Genomic DNA, 17,712 nt, shown 5'->3' with positions numbered 1-17,712 from the left:
AATATATGAATTGAGAGGGCGTGTGTTCGCACATACAGAAATACTTCAGAAGTAATAAAACATTATGCACAAAACAACTCTCAAAACAGAACTTGCATACACAGAAAACGGATTAAGATACTTCAATTCTTATGCATTTAAACCTTGGAAGAATGCCACCATTGCTTAATAAAAAAATCTATACAGATCACAAGAAAGAAATCCCAAGAGAAAAGTCAGCAAGAACTGAAGTGGGTTCTAATAAAATTTCAGTTACTGCAATTAGATACCTCAAATTTCTCTTGTATTTTTTGCCATTGTTTATTTTATGCACTTGCATGATTTCAGTGCTCTTATGTTAACAGAAAGTTTTCCTTAGACACTATGGATACAATTTCATCAGACCTTATGATGGCGTGGTTCTATTATTTTTCCTTGCTTTTCACTTCTGAGAATAAACTGACATCTACTGGCCATAATGCTGAATAATGGGTCAAGACTAATTAATTCCAGTTTCCAAAAAGAACTACATTCATTTCTGAAGAGTTCCTTCGCTATACTTCCTTAGTAAGTATACAAAGTCTGAGATCCTACTGATCAGTGCTGTCTTGTTAAAAATGTCAGTTTCAGCAATCTGTGTATTTGCATTTGACTTTTGTTTTCTTAAACCCACATACAATACAGCCTTACCAGGATAAAAATACGCCCTGAAATATATATTGAAGTCACTGCAGTAACACAAATAATTCTCTGAAGCTTTTGCAACCAATGAAATTTTCCAAGAAGGATCGGAAAGTGGGTTGCGTAGTTTACTTTGTTTTTGTTTTAGTTACTGCAACATATAGGGCCTATCCTCTTCAGTCCAGACTCTCCCACCCTTACTCAAGTTGAGTAATAGCTTATTTTGCAAGTAGTGCCACAGAAAACAGTCGGACTACTTGCAAGGTAAGGTAATGCCACCCTTATTTACACTGAGTAAAGGCAAATCCTTAAGGTTAATAGGAATTACATGCATACGTGGAAAGGAGAATGGACTCCTTCATATTTTTCACCACTATTTTTCTCTCTCACCTTTCAGATGTAGGATCAGCACAATTCAGTGGATATTTTAACTCTATTACGTCTCCATTCTTTTCTTTGAGCTGCCCATGGTGTTCCATGTAATACTGGACTAACTCAGCCAACGTGGCAAATTTTTCTCCTCCATACAAGTCGTAGTAGTCTCCTGTGTTCTGGATCTTGATGTGCGTGACAGCTCCATTTCGCCTAAATGTTTATTACACCAAAAGAAAAGAAAAGAAAAGAAAAGAAAAGAAAAGAAAAGAAAAGAAAAGAAAAGAAAAGAAAAGGGCAACTTACACAAGTTCGCCAATTTCAAACCAATCACTTTAAAATATTCCACTCTACTAGCTTGGAAATTTTAGTAGTTCAGCTTTATATGTCAGGCACCTTCCAGCAGATGAATTGCAGCATATCTAAATTACTGCACACTGTGAATGAAGCAACTATACATCTAATAGCAGGGCAATGAAACAACATCAAGGATTACAGGAAGAGGAAGTGGTTGTTAAACAGTCAGTACAGAAATAAGATTTTTTTCATTCCATAATTACTTAATGGCTCCACTGAACCACAAGTCTTCATGAGCCCACCCGGTACATCTACACTGCAAAAGACGACCCACGGCAGCAAGTCTCAGAGCCCGGATCAACTGACTCAGGCTTGTGGGGCTCACGCTAGAGAGCTAAAAATAGTGTCAACATTCGGGCTTGGGCTGGAGCCCAGGCTCAGAGACCTTCTCTCTCCCTGGGTCTCAGAGCCCAAATGTCTAGACTGCTGTTTTTAACCCTGTAGTGAGAGTCCCACAAGCCTGGGTCAGTTGACCCGGGCTCGGAGACTCGCTGCCATAGAGGTTTTTTTGTTTTTGCAGTGCAGATATACACACATTGTCCAATAGAAGCTGCACAGACCTCCTGTCCTCTAGATGCAATTCTCATGACGGAGGGAAGTCTTCATCATCCACAAGATGCCTCATTGGGGTTCTGTGCTACCACTTTCTTCAGAGTGGAGTCCAGCTCTGCCCGGTATAGCAGTCAGGCTCTAGGAAAGGCTGGACAGACTCCAACTGTCACGTTCAAGGAGCAACTCAGACATCCTAACATGGTTCCCCAGCATGGGGATTTCCCTTAAAGACAGGTCTGCTCCCTACAATCAGTCAAGGATAGCCATTTATATAAGCAACTAGCCTCTACCTCCACTAATATCAATGAAGAGCAGAGATCAACGGCCATCATAAGACTGCCCTAGGTAGGACTTAAATGGAATTCTCAGTCAGGAAACTTCAGCCGCCCCTCCCCCCCTCCAATGCGCAGATCTTTGATGAGGTCTCCTTCCCTTGACTCAGCTCCACTAAGACTACCTTAAAATGTAAGGCAACAATGAAGTGTCAGACATGCCCTTTTCCCCTTCCCCATCCCCACATTGTCTCAGAGGACACGTACTCCAGAAGGCGCATTTTAGAAGCTGGAATACATGAGTTGCCTTTAAAAACTTGTTCATTTCTCCTAACAAACAAGATTACCTCAATATTTCCTTATTCTTGTTATAGGAAAGTATCTTGAGTGTGTGTGGATTGGTCTCTTTCTATTTGACAAGCCACCATCCTAGTCTCATTCAAATCCCCCTCACTTCTTCTGCAATCCCTAAGAAGTGAGACATTACAGAGGGAAGAAAAATTATGTTATTCCCTCCTTTGGATTTTCTCCATGAGCCCTTTCTCGTATGGGTTTTTAGGGGGTGGGCTCCTTGGGGCAAAGACTATATTTGCATGCTGTGTTGTACAGCGCCAAGCACATTTTTGGCATTAAGTTACACTGCAAATATCTATCTAAGGTAACTGGCAAATTTTTAAGTACTATCAGTGTAGCTAACGGGGTGATGAGGGGGAGAAGAGAAGACAGAGTGCGGTATAAAGGAGCACAGATCTTACATGCATGATCTTGCTAACGCTGTCAGCTCTGCTACTTTCTGGACAGGAACCCGAATGGATTTCTTTAAAAGGGTAAGGAATGGAGAAATTATGAACTGGCTGCCACTTCACCTCTACCTTTCTGGCTCACTACAGAGCAGGATCCACTGCCTTCCAAGCTCTGCACAACTTGGAAAACCAAAGACATTTGGGTTCCTATGCAGAAGCAAATGTAAAACTATCAACATAACAGACTCAGAAGTCAGAAATAGAGAAGAACATGTAGCTCACAAAAGTCTCATCTCTCTACCCAAAAAGGATTGCTCTCCACAGAACAACGGCAATTGGAAACTTCTGTATGTTTGGGCCAAGTGGGTATTAAGGACAGAGCCTCTCAAATACTTAACTTACCGAACAGAAAGTGTAAAATCTCCCGGGTTACTTTTACTGGGCCGGGCCAGAAAGCTGCCATCAACGCCTCTTGTCAGCAGTAAATTTTCTGCCTCCACTCCAGTAATATTCGGGTGAAACCATCTACACAAGATAAAGAAGAAAAATATTTTAAAACCAGAATCTCTCTTTAGCTGATGGCACATTGTCACACAAATATCAGATAACATTAAAATCACTGGATGCAATATTGGATTTTAAAGAATTTTGTTATGCTTTGAAAAAAAATCTAAAAAAATGTCAATGTAATTCTAACTTGTACTTTTCGTGTCACCAGTTAAAAGTAGGTTTTCTTCTACATATCGCAAAGATCCTCTGATAAGAGATGTCATAAGTGGAAGTACTATAGCCACACCATTGGAAACTGTTTATTTCAGAGGAGACATGATAAAAAGTATATAAAACAAATGGTATAGAGCAGGGAAGTCAGGCACTCATATTTATCCTCTCATAACACAACAGCAAAGTCACATTCAATTAAACTGAAAGACAACTAATAAGAACAAAAACACACACTCCTCACCACCAGCATACACACAACTTGCGGAACTCGATGCCACTGGATTCCATGGAGGTCTACAGCTTATTAGGACTGAAGGAAAAATTAGACATATATAAGAATACTGAAGACATCCATAGTAGCATTAAGACAGTTTTATTTAAAAAGTAAAAATAAAACAAAACCTCATGCTTCAGGGCATAAAATCGATCACCGACTGATGACGGGGGTCAGGAAGAAACTTCCCTTGTGGACAAGTTATTCCACAATTGTCCAAAATCTGAAGCATCTGGTACTGGCCACTGCCAGAGATTGGCTACCTGACTAGATGGAGCAATGCTCTGATCTGGTCTGTCAATTCCTATGGTCCTAAAATATCACACTCTTAAAATACAAAACAGAGGAACATCATATTGGTTTTCACCACCCACAAGCAGCCTCCTGAATGACCAAAACAGTGGACCTCACCGGAGGAGAACCATATATGGCCTATATCTATAACTAAAGAGTTCAGCATCACCACCTATGGCATTACATTTCAGCAGACTTATTTGTAGTGATTTAGTTAACAAGTCCATGTTTTCCGTATCATCGCACAAGTTTTATTCCTCTGCTGCAATACAGAAGTAATGCAACATTAAGATGGCCAACAACTCTACTGCCCACAAACACCTGTCAGGGATGGTCTAGATAATACTTAGTCCTCCCGAGGTCCCTTCCAGTCCTATGATTTAAGTAACTGGAAATGATATCCAGGCACAAGCTTTGTGAACTAAGGAGAAACTAGGATTATTATACTTCAATGCAATCAACTGAAGAGAAAATCTGAGGTTTGCATCAGCCCTCACTATCCATTATCTCCCTCTCCATCATGGCTCCCCTGTACAGGCCAAAAGATGCTCTCTTTCACAAGGAAGTGACTTAGGGAAATATAGGTTGGAAGCTGAATCAATACAGACATGTATAGTAAAGACACATCAAAATTGCACACATACTAATAAGATCAGCTCCTTTGCCAAAAATTCAGAAACAAAGAATCCTAAAAAAAACAAAACAAAACACTTTTTAGATGAGTTCAACTTCATGCAGAGACTGAGCATGGAAAATTTCTCCCAAAAGGTATTCCAGAAAGTTACAACAGAAACTTAATTATAGCTGTAAATATCTACTATTTCAATTACCTTTTGGACCAAAGCATAAGTCTGCCCCAGTTGTACCAAGGGAATCAATGGAGAAACGATACACAATCAGATGTCTGAGGAGAGTTCCCAATTTAACCAGACATGTTTTAAAAGCTGAGAAACTAAAAGCAAGACTGTATCCACTGCCACCCAGCCGGCCAAGACAGAACACAGAACAAAATACAGTACTGTCACAGAAATGCAAAATGCTGGGCAAACAGTGTGCAACCATTTGACTCCAGTGGCTTTGCCAAACTACTTTCTTGGGTTTTATTTTCACCTCAACTCTTGAAATTAAAGTCTTCCTAGACATTTGAAAGGCTTCATTATTTTTGTAACTGCTATAAATCATGCACCCCTGGACATATGCACTTTGATTATAGACTTACACAGCATATCTGAGAGAAAGCAGCAGAATCCACTGCTCTTGAAAAACCCAGTGAGTTTTTTCCCTGAGTAAAGCAAAACATCACAGCAATACAGACACTTAGCTGCTTGGCAGAAATCTGCTCTGTTACACTTATAAAAATACTATAACTAAAAATGTACATCGCATTTCTGATTATTCCCAACATAAATCCACATTTCACGGTAAACTGCCATAACAGAAAGCTATGCAAGTGCATGTTTAAACATAGAGCAGCTCTTTTGATTGGCAGCTTAAATTGAGAAAGACTTATCATTATTCCAATAATGTAATACTCCATACTCCCTACTCTGGCAAATTTTTCCTAAAGAATACTCCGGACACTTCTAGAGCTTCCAAAACAGCCAAGTCCCTAACAGAGTCAGTCTAGCTAATATACCCAGGGAAATTAGAAGTAAAGGTGCACAAGTGCAACTTGAAAAGGAAGTAATTCTACATGGGAACCTTAGATCTGTCTGTGTATATCCTATCTAAGCAAGAGAACCCCGTCCAGAATATTGCACCTTTAGCAGAGCCACCAAAAAAATAAACTACTCTGGGTATAGCTCAAACCAGGAAAATGTAAGTAAAAATCCAACTACAGTACTTTGAGTTTAACTCTTGTCTGTTGTGATAATCAATTGACAGATAATCTTACATTTATCCAATGCTCATGATCCTGAAAGACCTCAAAGCTCTTCAAACTATAAATATGCAATACCACTGAAATGCAGCTGCTTCTGGGCAGTAACCAATCAGCACAACAGCGAGACATGCATTTTGGCTAAGAAAATTGGGGAAAACCCCTACTCTTCCCTAAGGCTTTGGCTACACTGGCGCTGTACAGCGCTGCAACTTGTTGCGCTCAGGGGTGTGAAAAAACACACCCCTGAGCGCAGCGAGCACCGCGCTGTAAAGCACCAGTGTAATCAGTGCCTGCAGCGCTGCACACTCGCTCGCAGCGCTGCAAGCTATTCCCCTCAGAGAGGTGGAGTACATACAGCGCTGCGAGAGCTCTCTCGCAGTGCTGGCGGCACGACTACACTCGCGCTTCACAGTGCTGCCGCGGCAGTGCTGTGAAGTCCCGAGTGTAGCCAAGCCTAAGAGTCATGGGATCTTCAAAGCCCACTCAGTGCCTCAGCTTTCCTCATCTTCTTTGAAAAATACACACAGTACATGCACGATAGTCAACATAGTTACCTTGAAAGGTTGAAGAGAGTAAAGCCTGTTAGCTAGATTGGCAAGTTTCTACCATCACCAACTAAACCCAGCAACATAACCTGACTGTCTGCTACTCACTTTCACCCAATTAAGTAACTGATAACTTTAACCTCTTCTGGACCCCAGATGACCACATTTGCTTAGAAAAGAGGAATCTATGGTTAACACATAGTGTGTATTATGTGGACTATGAAAGATGGACTTAACCCACACACTGGTGACCAGCCATTAGTGGCAATAGGATGACAGACAAGATGACCCTGCCAAAAAAAAAAAAAAAAAGACCCACAATAACTTAGGTCAGAGGGATTGAATTATGAAGAAAGATTATATGGACCAAGGGCTAGACTTTTAAAAGTCTTTAGATGCCAAAAGATAGAGGCAGGCACCTAGTCCAATTTTCAAAAGCAGCTATCTTTAGACACCTTTGAACATCTGGTCCTAAATGGGTACAACTAGACGAAGCAGCTTTACAAGAACCTGGAAGGTGTAAACTGCAAGAAGAATTTCATGTGGGATACAGGGAGACACAGGGATAGAACGAAGATGAAATGAATAATGGGAAAATTTTGCCTGAATGTCAAGGAAAGTTTCCTGATGGGGAAATGTATTAATCTTTGGAATAGTCTGCCAAGAGAAGCAGTGCAAGCCGCATTGCCTGGGATTTTAACAACCAGACTGGACTGGATGCTAGACAATGTACTCCAAGGAACAATCTGGCTATGTAGGTTTCCCACAATCACCCCCCCCCCATATAACTTCTACGAGAAGCAATAACTTCAAAACATTGCCAGGCAGGAGTTTTTAATGTATGTGGGATTTAAGTGAAGATTTTATTGAACTTTAGTTATAATTACATGAAAAAGAGAAGCATAGATACAGGAATGTGAACATATTGGAATCAATCCTACAGGCATGCCACATGCAGAACTTCCATTAACTTCACTGCAAGTTTACACACACACACTACTTGCAACACCTGGTCCTCCAAGTACACAAATATACATACCACCACATTACTAGTTAGACACATCATGTAAAGTTACGCCAAAAGATAATACATCTCAGTGAACAGAAGGGACCCTAATATAATATATTTGAAAATTGGTTATGGAATCATGTAAAAGATTATGAAAAGAGGATCTTTCTTCCTGTAGCCCACCAAAGCTGGGGTTTGGGATCAAAAAAGGTACATCCAGGAAAGTGACCACGTTTTTGCACATGTTGTAACTTCTGTTCTAATGGTAACTGGTTCTCCTGCTTGCTCACCCTTGTATTTTTGGCTTTGAGTAGGAAGATGCATTTGTCAACCACCCCAAATAGAAAGAAATGGGGGTGTTAGTGATCTATGTTAAATGGTTCCGGACCGGTGATCAGGATAACCTCATTTGGCATATTGCCACCACATTTGTGCTTTTGAACCACGCTGGCCACATCCTTTCCAACACTGGTGGGAGAGCACAGAGGATTGCACAGACACAGACAGGAGTAATATAAACCCTATAGAGGATTTTCACTTACGTTTCCTTTCATAGGAATGGAATGCATTTTAGATTTTTTTCTGCTTTCCTTTTCTAGCTCTGTTCTAAGCAGACACAGGAGTTACTCCTAGTGTAAAATTGACCAAGAGCTTAGAATACAATCAAAAACCAATACATAGCAATATATTCTATTTATGCCCACAATGAGAACAGAGGGTTTAATGTTCCCCAAAGCATGATTTAATAGTTTCAGCCACACAGCATTCTACTTGGCATTTTACAATAAGGCAAAAATGCTAGTGGAAAGATAATCAATGAGACAGTCAAACAAGGACAATGGGGATAAGTAGAAGGCCTTTTCCAGGAGTGTATGTGTGTATATAGATAGACAGATAAATAAAGATAGAGGGGGTGGATGGGGATAGATAGATAGATGGGAACATGCCCTTGTTTCAGATAAAGAAATATTCTGGAGAATCAGGGTATGACTGTACAAAAGCCCTTTGCAGAACTCAGAAGGTGTAGGACATCCTTGAATCACACACTACATTAACAGTGTATTTCTCTTTTCTGATTAGAGTTTGAATAGTCAGCAAAATTTTGGGGGGAGGGAGAAAAAGGAGCATAGTATCGATTTACCACCTTGAAAAGAGAAACAAAATCAATATGATTCTCCATTTCATGATTGGGCTACTCAGATCTCCGTTTTGACTGCAGAACAGATTAGAGTGCTTCTGGGTTTTGGCTGACACAACTAGACATATCGGGAAAGCGGTGACTATTAGTTTAATTATTCCTACTTTTAGGCTCACTGGTTTGTCTGTATTTCTAATCTTTATTCACTCTCTCTCATTAACCCCTTTTAACTTTTGAATGGGCTAAGAGGACTAATTGTCAAGAGTCAGACAGTGAGCAAAGACTGTAAAATGGGCACTTAACTAATGCAGGCATATGCATTTTAGGCTTTATTTTAAAAGGGGGGGTGGGAAAGCATCACTGAAACTGATATGAAAAGAAATACATAAGATTCCACCCCCCCATTTCAATTTTAAAATTTCCCTCCCACTTTAAATATCTACCCAAGCTGCTGGAGATCCAAACACAATAATATGGTGGTAGGAGGGAAGAGAACCCTGAAATGAAATTGATAATCTAGCTTCATCATTCTAAACTGAAAAAGAAAAAGTAAACAGACAGCATAAAGCAAATCAGATTTTTAAAAATACTGTCAGCTTTCATAATCAAAGGAATTAAATACAGGTAAAAAAGAGTGAATAAAAGAAAATAAACGGGAAATGTACTGACAAAGGATAAACAAGAGTCTTCTACAAAGTAAAAATGAGATGTGGAAAGACATACACCTCTGCAATAAACTCAAATTTAACTGAGTTTTTCAAATTCTAAATCCAGCAAATATTGCAGGTATTTGGAAGTAGATAATGTTTTCACCCCTCAGCTCATAGAGAGCCGAGCACCGCTAAACTACACCTACCGTATAGGCCACCTAAAACATTAGCCTGCACTTAATAATTGTAGAAGCTGATTCACGTTTTAATTCCCAAATCCGCACACTCAGTAATGCATCTGTTGCTAATGCCCATTGCCACCCGGGGTGAATGCTCCGGATCCGGGAATGCCAGACGGACAGTTTACTGGGTCACTGAATAAATTACACTGGGATCTGCAGGGGGGGGGGCCCTGCCTACACCAGAGAACACCCGGGGGGGGGGGGGCGCTGCCCTTTAATTACCCGCAGCAGAGAGCGGCCCCGCGCCACGGGGAGGGGGGCTCGCCCCGCCCCGGGGGAGTCTCTGCCGCCCACCGCCGGGCCCTTCGCTCCAGGGGAAGATGGGGCCCCGCCCCCCCAGGGAAAGGGGCAGGTGGCCCCGGCCCCCTCGCCTCACCTCCGCGATGTCATTTTCCCCCGCGGCGCCTGCAGCGGCCAGGCCCCCCGAGTCTCGGCCTCTCACGGGGGGGGGGGGGGCTCCCCCGGCGGGACGCGGCCTGGGGGACCCGGAGGGGAGCGTGAAAAGCAGCCGCAGCCAGGCCGCGGAGACACAGAACCCCGGCGCAGCCTGCCACGACGTCATCCGCCCGCGACCGGCCCAGCCTCCGGGGGCGGGGGCGGGGCCTGCCGGCGAGGCGCGCGCTCGGCTGCCTGGCCTGGAGCGCTGCGGGCTGCACAGGGCGGGCATGCAGTGAGCGCTGCTGGCACGAGGGATCTGCAGGGAATGATGGCTGGATATTTTAGAGGCGCTCTGCGTGCACCCATAGGTGCATCTGCTGAGCACTCTCTGCGTGCACAGGATCAGCTTTTAAATGTCTCGTGGGAACACGTGGTACTTAAAGTAGCACCTTTCATCTAAATCTTTTACCAACATGATCTGAGGCGATACTGTTAACTTGTTTTTAATGACTATTTAAAAAAAATGAGTTTGCTGATCGAGATCCTTTTTTAAACCGTGCTATTTAAAACAAAAAAAAAAAATCCTCTTCCAAAAATATAAGGCATCTTACTCCCACGCTGGAGTCATCCTACTGCTTGAGAGGGGAAGCGCAACTAACCATCAACAAGATACTTTACTATATTCAAAATGCTCTCAAAAGTTCAAAGAAACAAAGTTAAAAAGAAAAAAATTTCTCTGATCTCTTTCATTTATAGTTGGGGGTTACACGTAAGAGTAAGTACAATTTTTGTCTACAATTGTGTTTTTCAAGTCAATTATCAGGGGGTAGCCGTGTTAGTCTGTATCTACAAAAACAACAAGGAGTCTGGTGGCACCTTAAAGACTAACAGATTTATTTGGGCATAAGCTTTCGTGAGTAAAAACCTCACTTCTTCCAATGCATCAAGTCACCTGCACGTCCACCAATGTTATATATGCCATCATATGCCAGCAATGCCCCTCTGCTATGTACATTGGCCAAACTGGACAGTCACTACGCAAGAGGATAAATGGACACAAGTCAGATATCAGGAATGGCAATACACAAAAACCTGTAGGAGAACACTTCAACCTCCCTGGCCACACAATAGCAGATGTAAAGGTAGCCATCTTACAGCAAAAAAACTTCAGGACCAGACTCCAAAGAGAAACTGCTGAGCTCCAGTTCATTTGCAAATTTGACACCATCAGATCAGGATTAAACAAAGACTGTGAATGGCTATCCAACTACAGAAGCAGTTTCTCCTCCCTTGGTGTTCACACCTCAACTGCTAGCAGAGCACCTCACCCTCCCTGATTGAACTAACCTCGTTATCTCCACACTGATTTATACCTACCTCTGGAGATTTCCGTTACTTGCATCTGAAGAAGTGAGGTTCTTACCCACGAAAGCTTATGCTCCCAATACTTCTGTTAGTCTCAAAGGTGCCACAGGACCCTCTGTTGCTTTTTACAGATTCAGACTAACACGGCTACCCCTCTGATACAAGTCAATAGTGTCACCTTAAGTAACCTTTATAAAACTCTGTGAAGTAGCTATTTGACAGAATATGCAGACGGGGAAACTAAAGTATATAGAACCATGACGCTGACATGTGTAGAAAGAAGAACAGGAGTACTTGTGGCACCTTAGAGACTAACAAATTTATTAGAGCTCTAATAAATTTGTTAGTCTCTAAGGTGCCACAAGTACTCCTGTTCTTCTTTTTGCAGATACAGACTAACACAGCTGCTACTCTGAAACCTGACATCTGTAGGTTTATTATTAATCAAGACCCCCATTCTGCAGATTTATACAACCTTTACTTTTACAAGTTCCAGATAGTGAAATTAAACACTTAGTTGTTTGCTACAATGCGGGGAGGGTTTAAGTCATCTGCAGAACCCATAAGCCCTGTAACTACTCAACACATCACATACCTTCTTCTCCAACCCCAGCCAAGATAGAATCCAGTCGGTCCCACTCGTGACCAACTCCCACTACCTCGTGCTATAACCAGAGGGCGAGAGTGTCCTCCCTTTGACCCAGATCTTGACCTTCCTCCGCGCCGTACAGACCTATAGGCAGCCAGAAACCGCTATAGGCCACAGACTACATCTCCCAGCGTGCCCCGGAGTGGACGGGGTGACGTCAGACGCTGGGCTCGCTTTAGCGCCGGGTTCCCGGATATTGCTCCCTTTCCCTTTTAGGAAGGTAAGAATGGCGGAGTGGCGGCGCTTATTGCGGGGGAGTAGTGGCTACTATCCGCCACCATCTGCCGTGAGGCGGCCCCGAAGGGCCCGCGGGTCCGGCTCGGTGGCTCCGGGGGGCCCGGATACATGCGGGGGGGCCCGTATGTGCGGAGTTCGCGGGCCCCGGTAACTCCGGGGAGTGTAGGCCGCGGATGGCCCGCTATGGGGACTGTGTGGCTGGGGATCCGGCAGCCACCGTAATGGATTGAATAACTCCTCGGGTGGGGGGTGATCCTAGGAGCCCCTTTCTCTGGGCGGTGACCGGACTCAGCCGGAGCAGAGGTTGGGAGCCTGTAAAGTGCAGCCCCCGCCCGGCGTGAAGCCTTTGGTCCGAAACGTATGAGGACGCTCCAGCCAGAGGCAGATCGTATCGTATGGGTGGTGGGCACACACAGGACGGGGTTTCTTCCTTCGCCTCCAGTCTCTGCTCCCTGCGGGAAATCATATCTGAGCCTGGCCACCTTGGGGACTCTGTCTAGGGCACGTAAAAGCCCCAGGTCACCATGTGGTGGGGAGTTGGTTATTGCCCCTCTCTCCACTTCCCTCTACGGGCTGTCATGCAGTTGTAGTCCCAACATGTATTTGCATTTTTCTCTTCCCTGGATCTCTGCTTTAGTACTTTTGGACATGGTCAGGTATCTGAATTGTATCACCTGTATTAACTATATACGTGGCCTTGTGTTACAAGCGAGATGCAATGGATGTGGTGTCCTGTGCATCTTGATTAGGCTCCGTGTAGTTTAGGTGGCTTTGATGCAAAAGATAGTACAGTAAACATAGCCGAATAGTCTCAAGACCACTATAGGAATACCATGGATATTTTAAGTATAATTTGCTTTTGTTTTTTGCAGCAATTACATTTTTTTCTGTACAATTTCTTTGTTTAATGTGACAATCACTAATACTTTATTTTGATATTTGGTAGATGGCAGGCGAGAAGAAGGCAGGTGAGAAGAAGGCAAAGAAGCCTAAAAAGCACCATGCAAGCCGTAACCCAGTGCTGGCCCGAGGAATTGGGAAATATTCCCGATCAGCGATGTATGCCAGAAAAGCCATCTACAAGCGCAAGTATGATGCACCAGAAACAAAGGTATAAAGGGAATGAATTTCGATGTTTAACTAATTAGGTTGTGTCCCAAACTTTCATAAGTTAACTTGTCTGAAACTTTTTTTTGGTTTGTCAATAGATAGAAAAGAAAAAGAGAGAGAAAGCACCTGCTACCCTCACAAAACCAGTTGGGGGAGATAAGAATGGAGGCAACCGTGTGGTAAAAGTTCGTAAAATGGTAAGAATAGATTAGTGGAAAAAATTAACTAAATTGCACAAGCAGAATTTTGCTCCTGCTAAACACTGAGTTACGGAGTTGCATTGATGTAGATGACAAGAGAATATGCTCCCTATTCTGTATTGAAAAGCTTCCTTAGATAGTGCTGCTATTGATGTACTTCTGGGCTATGAGACAGTATAATCTCCACTATAGGTTGTCTGTATAGCACTGTAAAACTGTTATGTAGGTACTTGCATTTAAGCTAGTGACTTGTTAATATATTGGGGGGGGGGGGGTAAAAAATGGGGTGGGGAGTAAGTCTTGCTTTTAAAAAGATACGCACATCCCATCTTTATATTTATTGTGGCTTTTGTGTTGCAATATTCTAGAACGGGTGTTCCGTAACTGGTGCATGCATCACTGATGCTATGGGAGCTTGATGTTCCATACATTTACTTCACAGTTTCTTTTTTATTAAAGAAGGTGGCACACTTAACAATGAAGCTGGAGAGCAGCTGTTCCAGCCAAACTAGGAACCTTTTTGTTCACACCCACAGTGTTTACATGGGGGAGCTACAGCACAGCACTGCTATTCACACCTCTGTTAGGCAGTGTAGACGTGGCCTGAATCAGAGAATGTGTACAGTTGGCTTCTGGGTGTATATTACTGGGCTAATTGCCTGTTGACATGTAAGGGAGACTACTGCATGCAGCATTAAGGAGTTTCCCATGGGAAGACCCTGACAACCTCCATGATGGACTAGGCCCATTGTTTGAATGTGCCTAGGCCTATGAATGAGCAGCACAGTAGGGCTCCTCTGGCATCTCTAGTGAACTGTAAATACAATCACAAATAACATACATTTACTGTATTATTTTTTTCTATGTTGTGTAACTGATTAGCTATCTGATGCAAAATGCAACCTCGTGTACCTAACATGTATCACTCAAAGTGCCAGTTTCTGTAAAATGCTAGCCTGCAACAAAGTGAATCCTGTGCACAACAGAGAAACAAACAAAAAAATCTAAAGTGGGATAGGGTGGAAATGGCCTTCCCATGAGAGAAGTTGTGTTGCATCCACTAAAAGGGGAAGGATCAAAACTCAGATTAAACTGTTTTCGCTAAGTTCGCTGATGGAATAGTAAAAGTGCAGTTTTGGCTAATAATTTGCTGCTTTTTCTCTAGCCTAGATATTATCCAACTGAAGACGTTCCTCGCAAGCTCTTGAGTCATGGCAAAAAGCCCTTCTGCCAACACAAGAGGAAACTGCGGGCTTCTATTACTCCAGGAACTGTTCTGATCATTCTCACTGGTCGCCACAGAGGCAAGGTAAAGGAGAATTGTCTTTCATATATCCTTCCATGCCACATCTGCTCTTCAAAATACTGGTTTGGCTGGTCTGTTAGAAGTTTCTGTATGCTCTGCAGAGCCTATGATGCCATAGCCCCTTATTATAAATGCAGCATATACCAACAGAAGGAGTTTTTCGGTCAGTGCTAGGGGTGGGGGTTTGCCCCACACCCCTGACTGACAATTTATATATTGACGTACCTAGAAGTGTAGACCATGCCTTGCTTATACCTCTGTGATAGGTAAAGAATTGGAGGGACTTGCAGTTGATTGCCAGACTTTACCCAATATAAACCCATGTAACTTACAAAAGGGGCTACTTAGGAATGAAATTGTTGGGTCCCAAGCCAGTTCCTGTTCCAGTTTTTTAAACTAGACAATTTAAACATAGTCCAGCTACTTAGGTTTCTAGTTTGGTTTCCCTAACCATTGGGAATGGGTCCTGTCAAATTAGAACAGTCTTTGTTCTAAAGTGTGGTGGATTTGGTACTGCTATGCCTTTTGTCTTTCTGGCTAAAGTGTGTCTCTCCTCCTTTGTAACTTTTTGTACAAAAATCAGGTCCTGATATTTTCTCAGACATCAAACTGCATTTAGCATTGCTGTCTCAGACTAATGTCCTATTGTGTTTGGTTTTCAGCGTGTGGTCTTCCTGAAGCAGCTTGCTAGTGGCCTGTTGCTGGTAACAGGTAAGAAACTTTATTCACTCAAGTCTCTTGAATTCCTGTTGAATTCACTGTAAGTCTGTCCAGGCAGCCTGTCTTCAGACTCTACCATGATTGCCATTGTTGTACTTGTCTGGGAATAGAAATTTTTTTGACAAACCTGAGGTACCCGTGACATGACTGTTCGAAGTTCTGATATCATTCAGTCTTCCAATGCTAGAAACACTAGATAGCACTGAAAATCTGAGAAAGGGAGTGAAGTGCCCTTCCTTTAGCAAAAGAGGGTACTTCATTGGCAGTACCAATAACTTGCAGTTAAGCCTGTGGAGCTAATGAAGTATCACTGTGCTTTAACATCTGAAAATACTGACAACGCAAGGAAGCTCTTAGCATTATCAGAAGTCTTGAGAAAAGAGTCTCCTAATTTTCTTTATTAGTTCAGATTTTAGTAGGTGAAGCCAACTGTCCTCTGCAAGAACACAAACTAATCGTCCTAATGGAGAGTGACCTTCCTTTGAGTGTAGCTAAGGGGGTACTATTTCTCCAGTGATAAGGTGACATTGCAACTCATTCCAAGTATTTTTCTATGCCACCAGGACCCTTGGCTATCAATCGTGTCCCTCTGCGCAGGACTCACCAGAAATTCGTTATTGCCACATCTACCAAAGTTGATATCTCTGGGGTGAAACTTCCAAAACATCTCACCGATGCGTACTTTAAGAAGAAGAGGCTGCGTAAGCCCAAACATCAAGAAGGCGAGATCTTTGACACTGAGAAAGAAGTAAGCATAACAATGATTAGTATTCCTATTTGCAAATGTCTTTTTCAATGTTTGTAGCCAAGATGGAAGGGAAGGGAGATGTCTTTCCATGAAACAGATTTAATGTTTAACAATAAGAACATGTTAAAAGAAAGCAAGGTCAGGTCTACTAAAATGCATGAAAATGACAACATTGGGAAGTGTTGCAGCCATGTTGGTCACAGGATATTCGAGACAAAGTGAGTGAGGTAATATCTTTTTTAGACCAGCTTCTGTTCGTGAGGGAGATGTAGTGCTTTTCAGATGTTACTTCCCCCACTGTGTGTGTCTAACACTGGGGGGGGGGGGGGGTGCGAATCTTAAAATGTTATCAAAATAACTCCATACTGAGGAGGTGCTTGAACACAGGTTCTTAAAGCAGTGTCTCCTGAGTGCATGGACTCAATCTTATACTGTAAACTGAGTCATAAAATAGCCCTGAATTTTCTTAATGTGCATTCCATGGTCTGTTGTCCATAAGTGTTCCATGTGTTGTGATTTTAGGACTTCATTTGCACCATAGCATCAGCTGATTAAATTTAGCAACAGCTCTTTTAGCTAAGATCTATTCCTACTCTTCTAAACATATTCTTATCAATTGTGTAAACTCCAACAGCTTTAATTATCTACTGTAGGTGACTTGAGTCCTGTGGCCCAAATAGAACTACTTTTTGTTTGTTGTTCCCTGGAAAGGAAAATTCCAAGTGAATGCTGAGAAATGCTTACTCGGTGAAAAAGCCCTTGCCATGGCAGGAAGCAAGAAGCCAGCCTTATCTCTGTAGGGATAACCAACTGTAATTTAACTCGCTTAATTTTGTTCTTTAGAAATATGAGATAACAGAACAACGCAAGGCAGACCAGAAGACAGTGGATTCGCAAATCCTGCCAATAATCAAGAAGGTGCCTCAGCTCCGTGGCTACCTGCGTTCTGTATTTTCTCTCTCCAATGGAGTTTATCCTCACAAATTGGTGTTCTAAATTTTCTGAAAACACATTAAAATTGGAAAAAAACTGAGGTTTGTCTGATTCCAGTTATAGTTAACTTTGTAATGTGCATATCTTAACACAGTTTGGATTGAATTAGAAAACTGCTAGGGGTTTTAAGTTGTGCTGTTATGAGGACTGTGGCCCTGCATTTCAAACAGATGGAGTTTCTTACATGACATAAGAGCAAGTGACAGCTTTCAGAAACGCACTGTTAGAACCATTAGTCCCATTTAAAATGATGGGAGTACTAGGCTCGGTCGTCATGCTACGTGGGAAGGATA

At 42.5% G+C, this 17,712-nt stretch overlaps 2 protein-coding genes across 3 annotated transcripts in view; one reads left to right on the top strand and one right to left on the bottom strand.

The window, feature by feature from the left end:
• The window catches only part of PTPN11 (protein tyrosine phosphatase non-receptor type 11), a 42,143-nt gene extending 31,879 nt beyond the window's left edge, over positions 1-10,264 (bottom strand). For both annotated transcript variants that reach the window (XM_054006320.1, XM_054006321.1), the window contains exons 1-3: positions 10,090-10,264; positions 3,359-3,481; positions 1,051-1,245 (exon numbers count right to left, since the gene is read on the bottom strand). In XM_054006320.1, the coding sequence (XP_053862295.1) occupies positions 1,051-1,245; positions 3,359-3,481; positions 10,090-10,103 (332 nt within the window). In that variant the 5' untranslated portion in view covers positions 10,104-10,264. The remainder of the gene's footprint in view (positions 1-1,050; positions 1,246-3,358; positions 3,482-10,089) is intronic.
• A 3,009-nt stretch (positions 10,265-13,273) lies between these two features.
• RPL6 (ribosomal protein L6) lies at positions 13,274-17,459 on the top strand. The gene is made up of 6 exons (XM_054006367.1): positions 13,274-13,453; positions 13,551-13,649; positions 14,818-14,961; positions 15,621-15,669; positions 16,242-16,426; positions 17,270-17,459. The coding sequence occupies exons 1-6, from the start codon at positions 13,289-13,291 to the stop codon at positions 17,420-17,422; spliced, it is 795 nt and encodes a 264-aa protein (XP_053862342.1). The 5' UTR covers positions 13,274-13,288; the 3' UTR covers positions 17,423-17,459.
• The last annotated feature ends 253 nt before the right edge of the window (positions 17,460-17,712 follow it).

This window comes from Malaclemys terrapin, chromosome 16 (genome assembly GCF_027887155.1).
Source record: "Malaclemys terrapin pileata isolate rMalTer1 chromosome 16, rMalTer1.hap1, whole genome shotgun sequence".
NCBI classification, from domain to species: Eukaryota; Metazoa; Chordata; order Testudines; family Emydidae; genus Malaclemys; species Malaclemys terrapin.
This window is presented reverse-complemented; position numbering and strand designations above follow the sequence as displayed.

Coding starts and splice junctions, on each gene's coding strand:
- RPL6 (XM_054006367.1), top strand. CDS start 13,289: ATGGCAGGCGAGAAGAAGGCAGGTGAGAAGAAGGCAAAGAAGCCTAAA. Junction 14,962..15,620: donor CTGGTCGCCACAGAGGCAAG/GTAAAGGAGAAT, acceptor TTTGGTTTTCAG/CGTGTGGTCTTCCTGAAGCA. Junction 15,670..16,241: donor TGGCCTGTTGCTGGTAACAG/GTAAGAAACTTT, acceptor CTATGCCACCAG/GACCCTTGGCTATCAATCGT.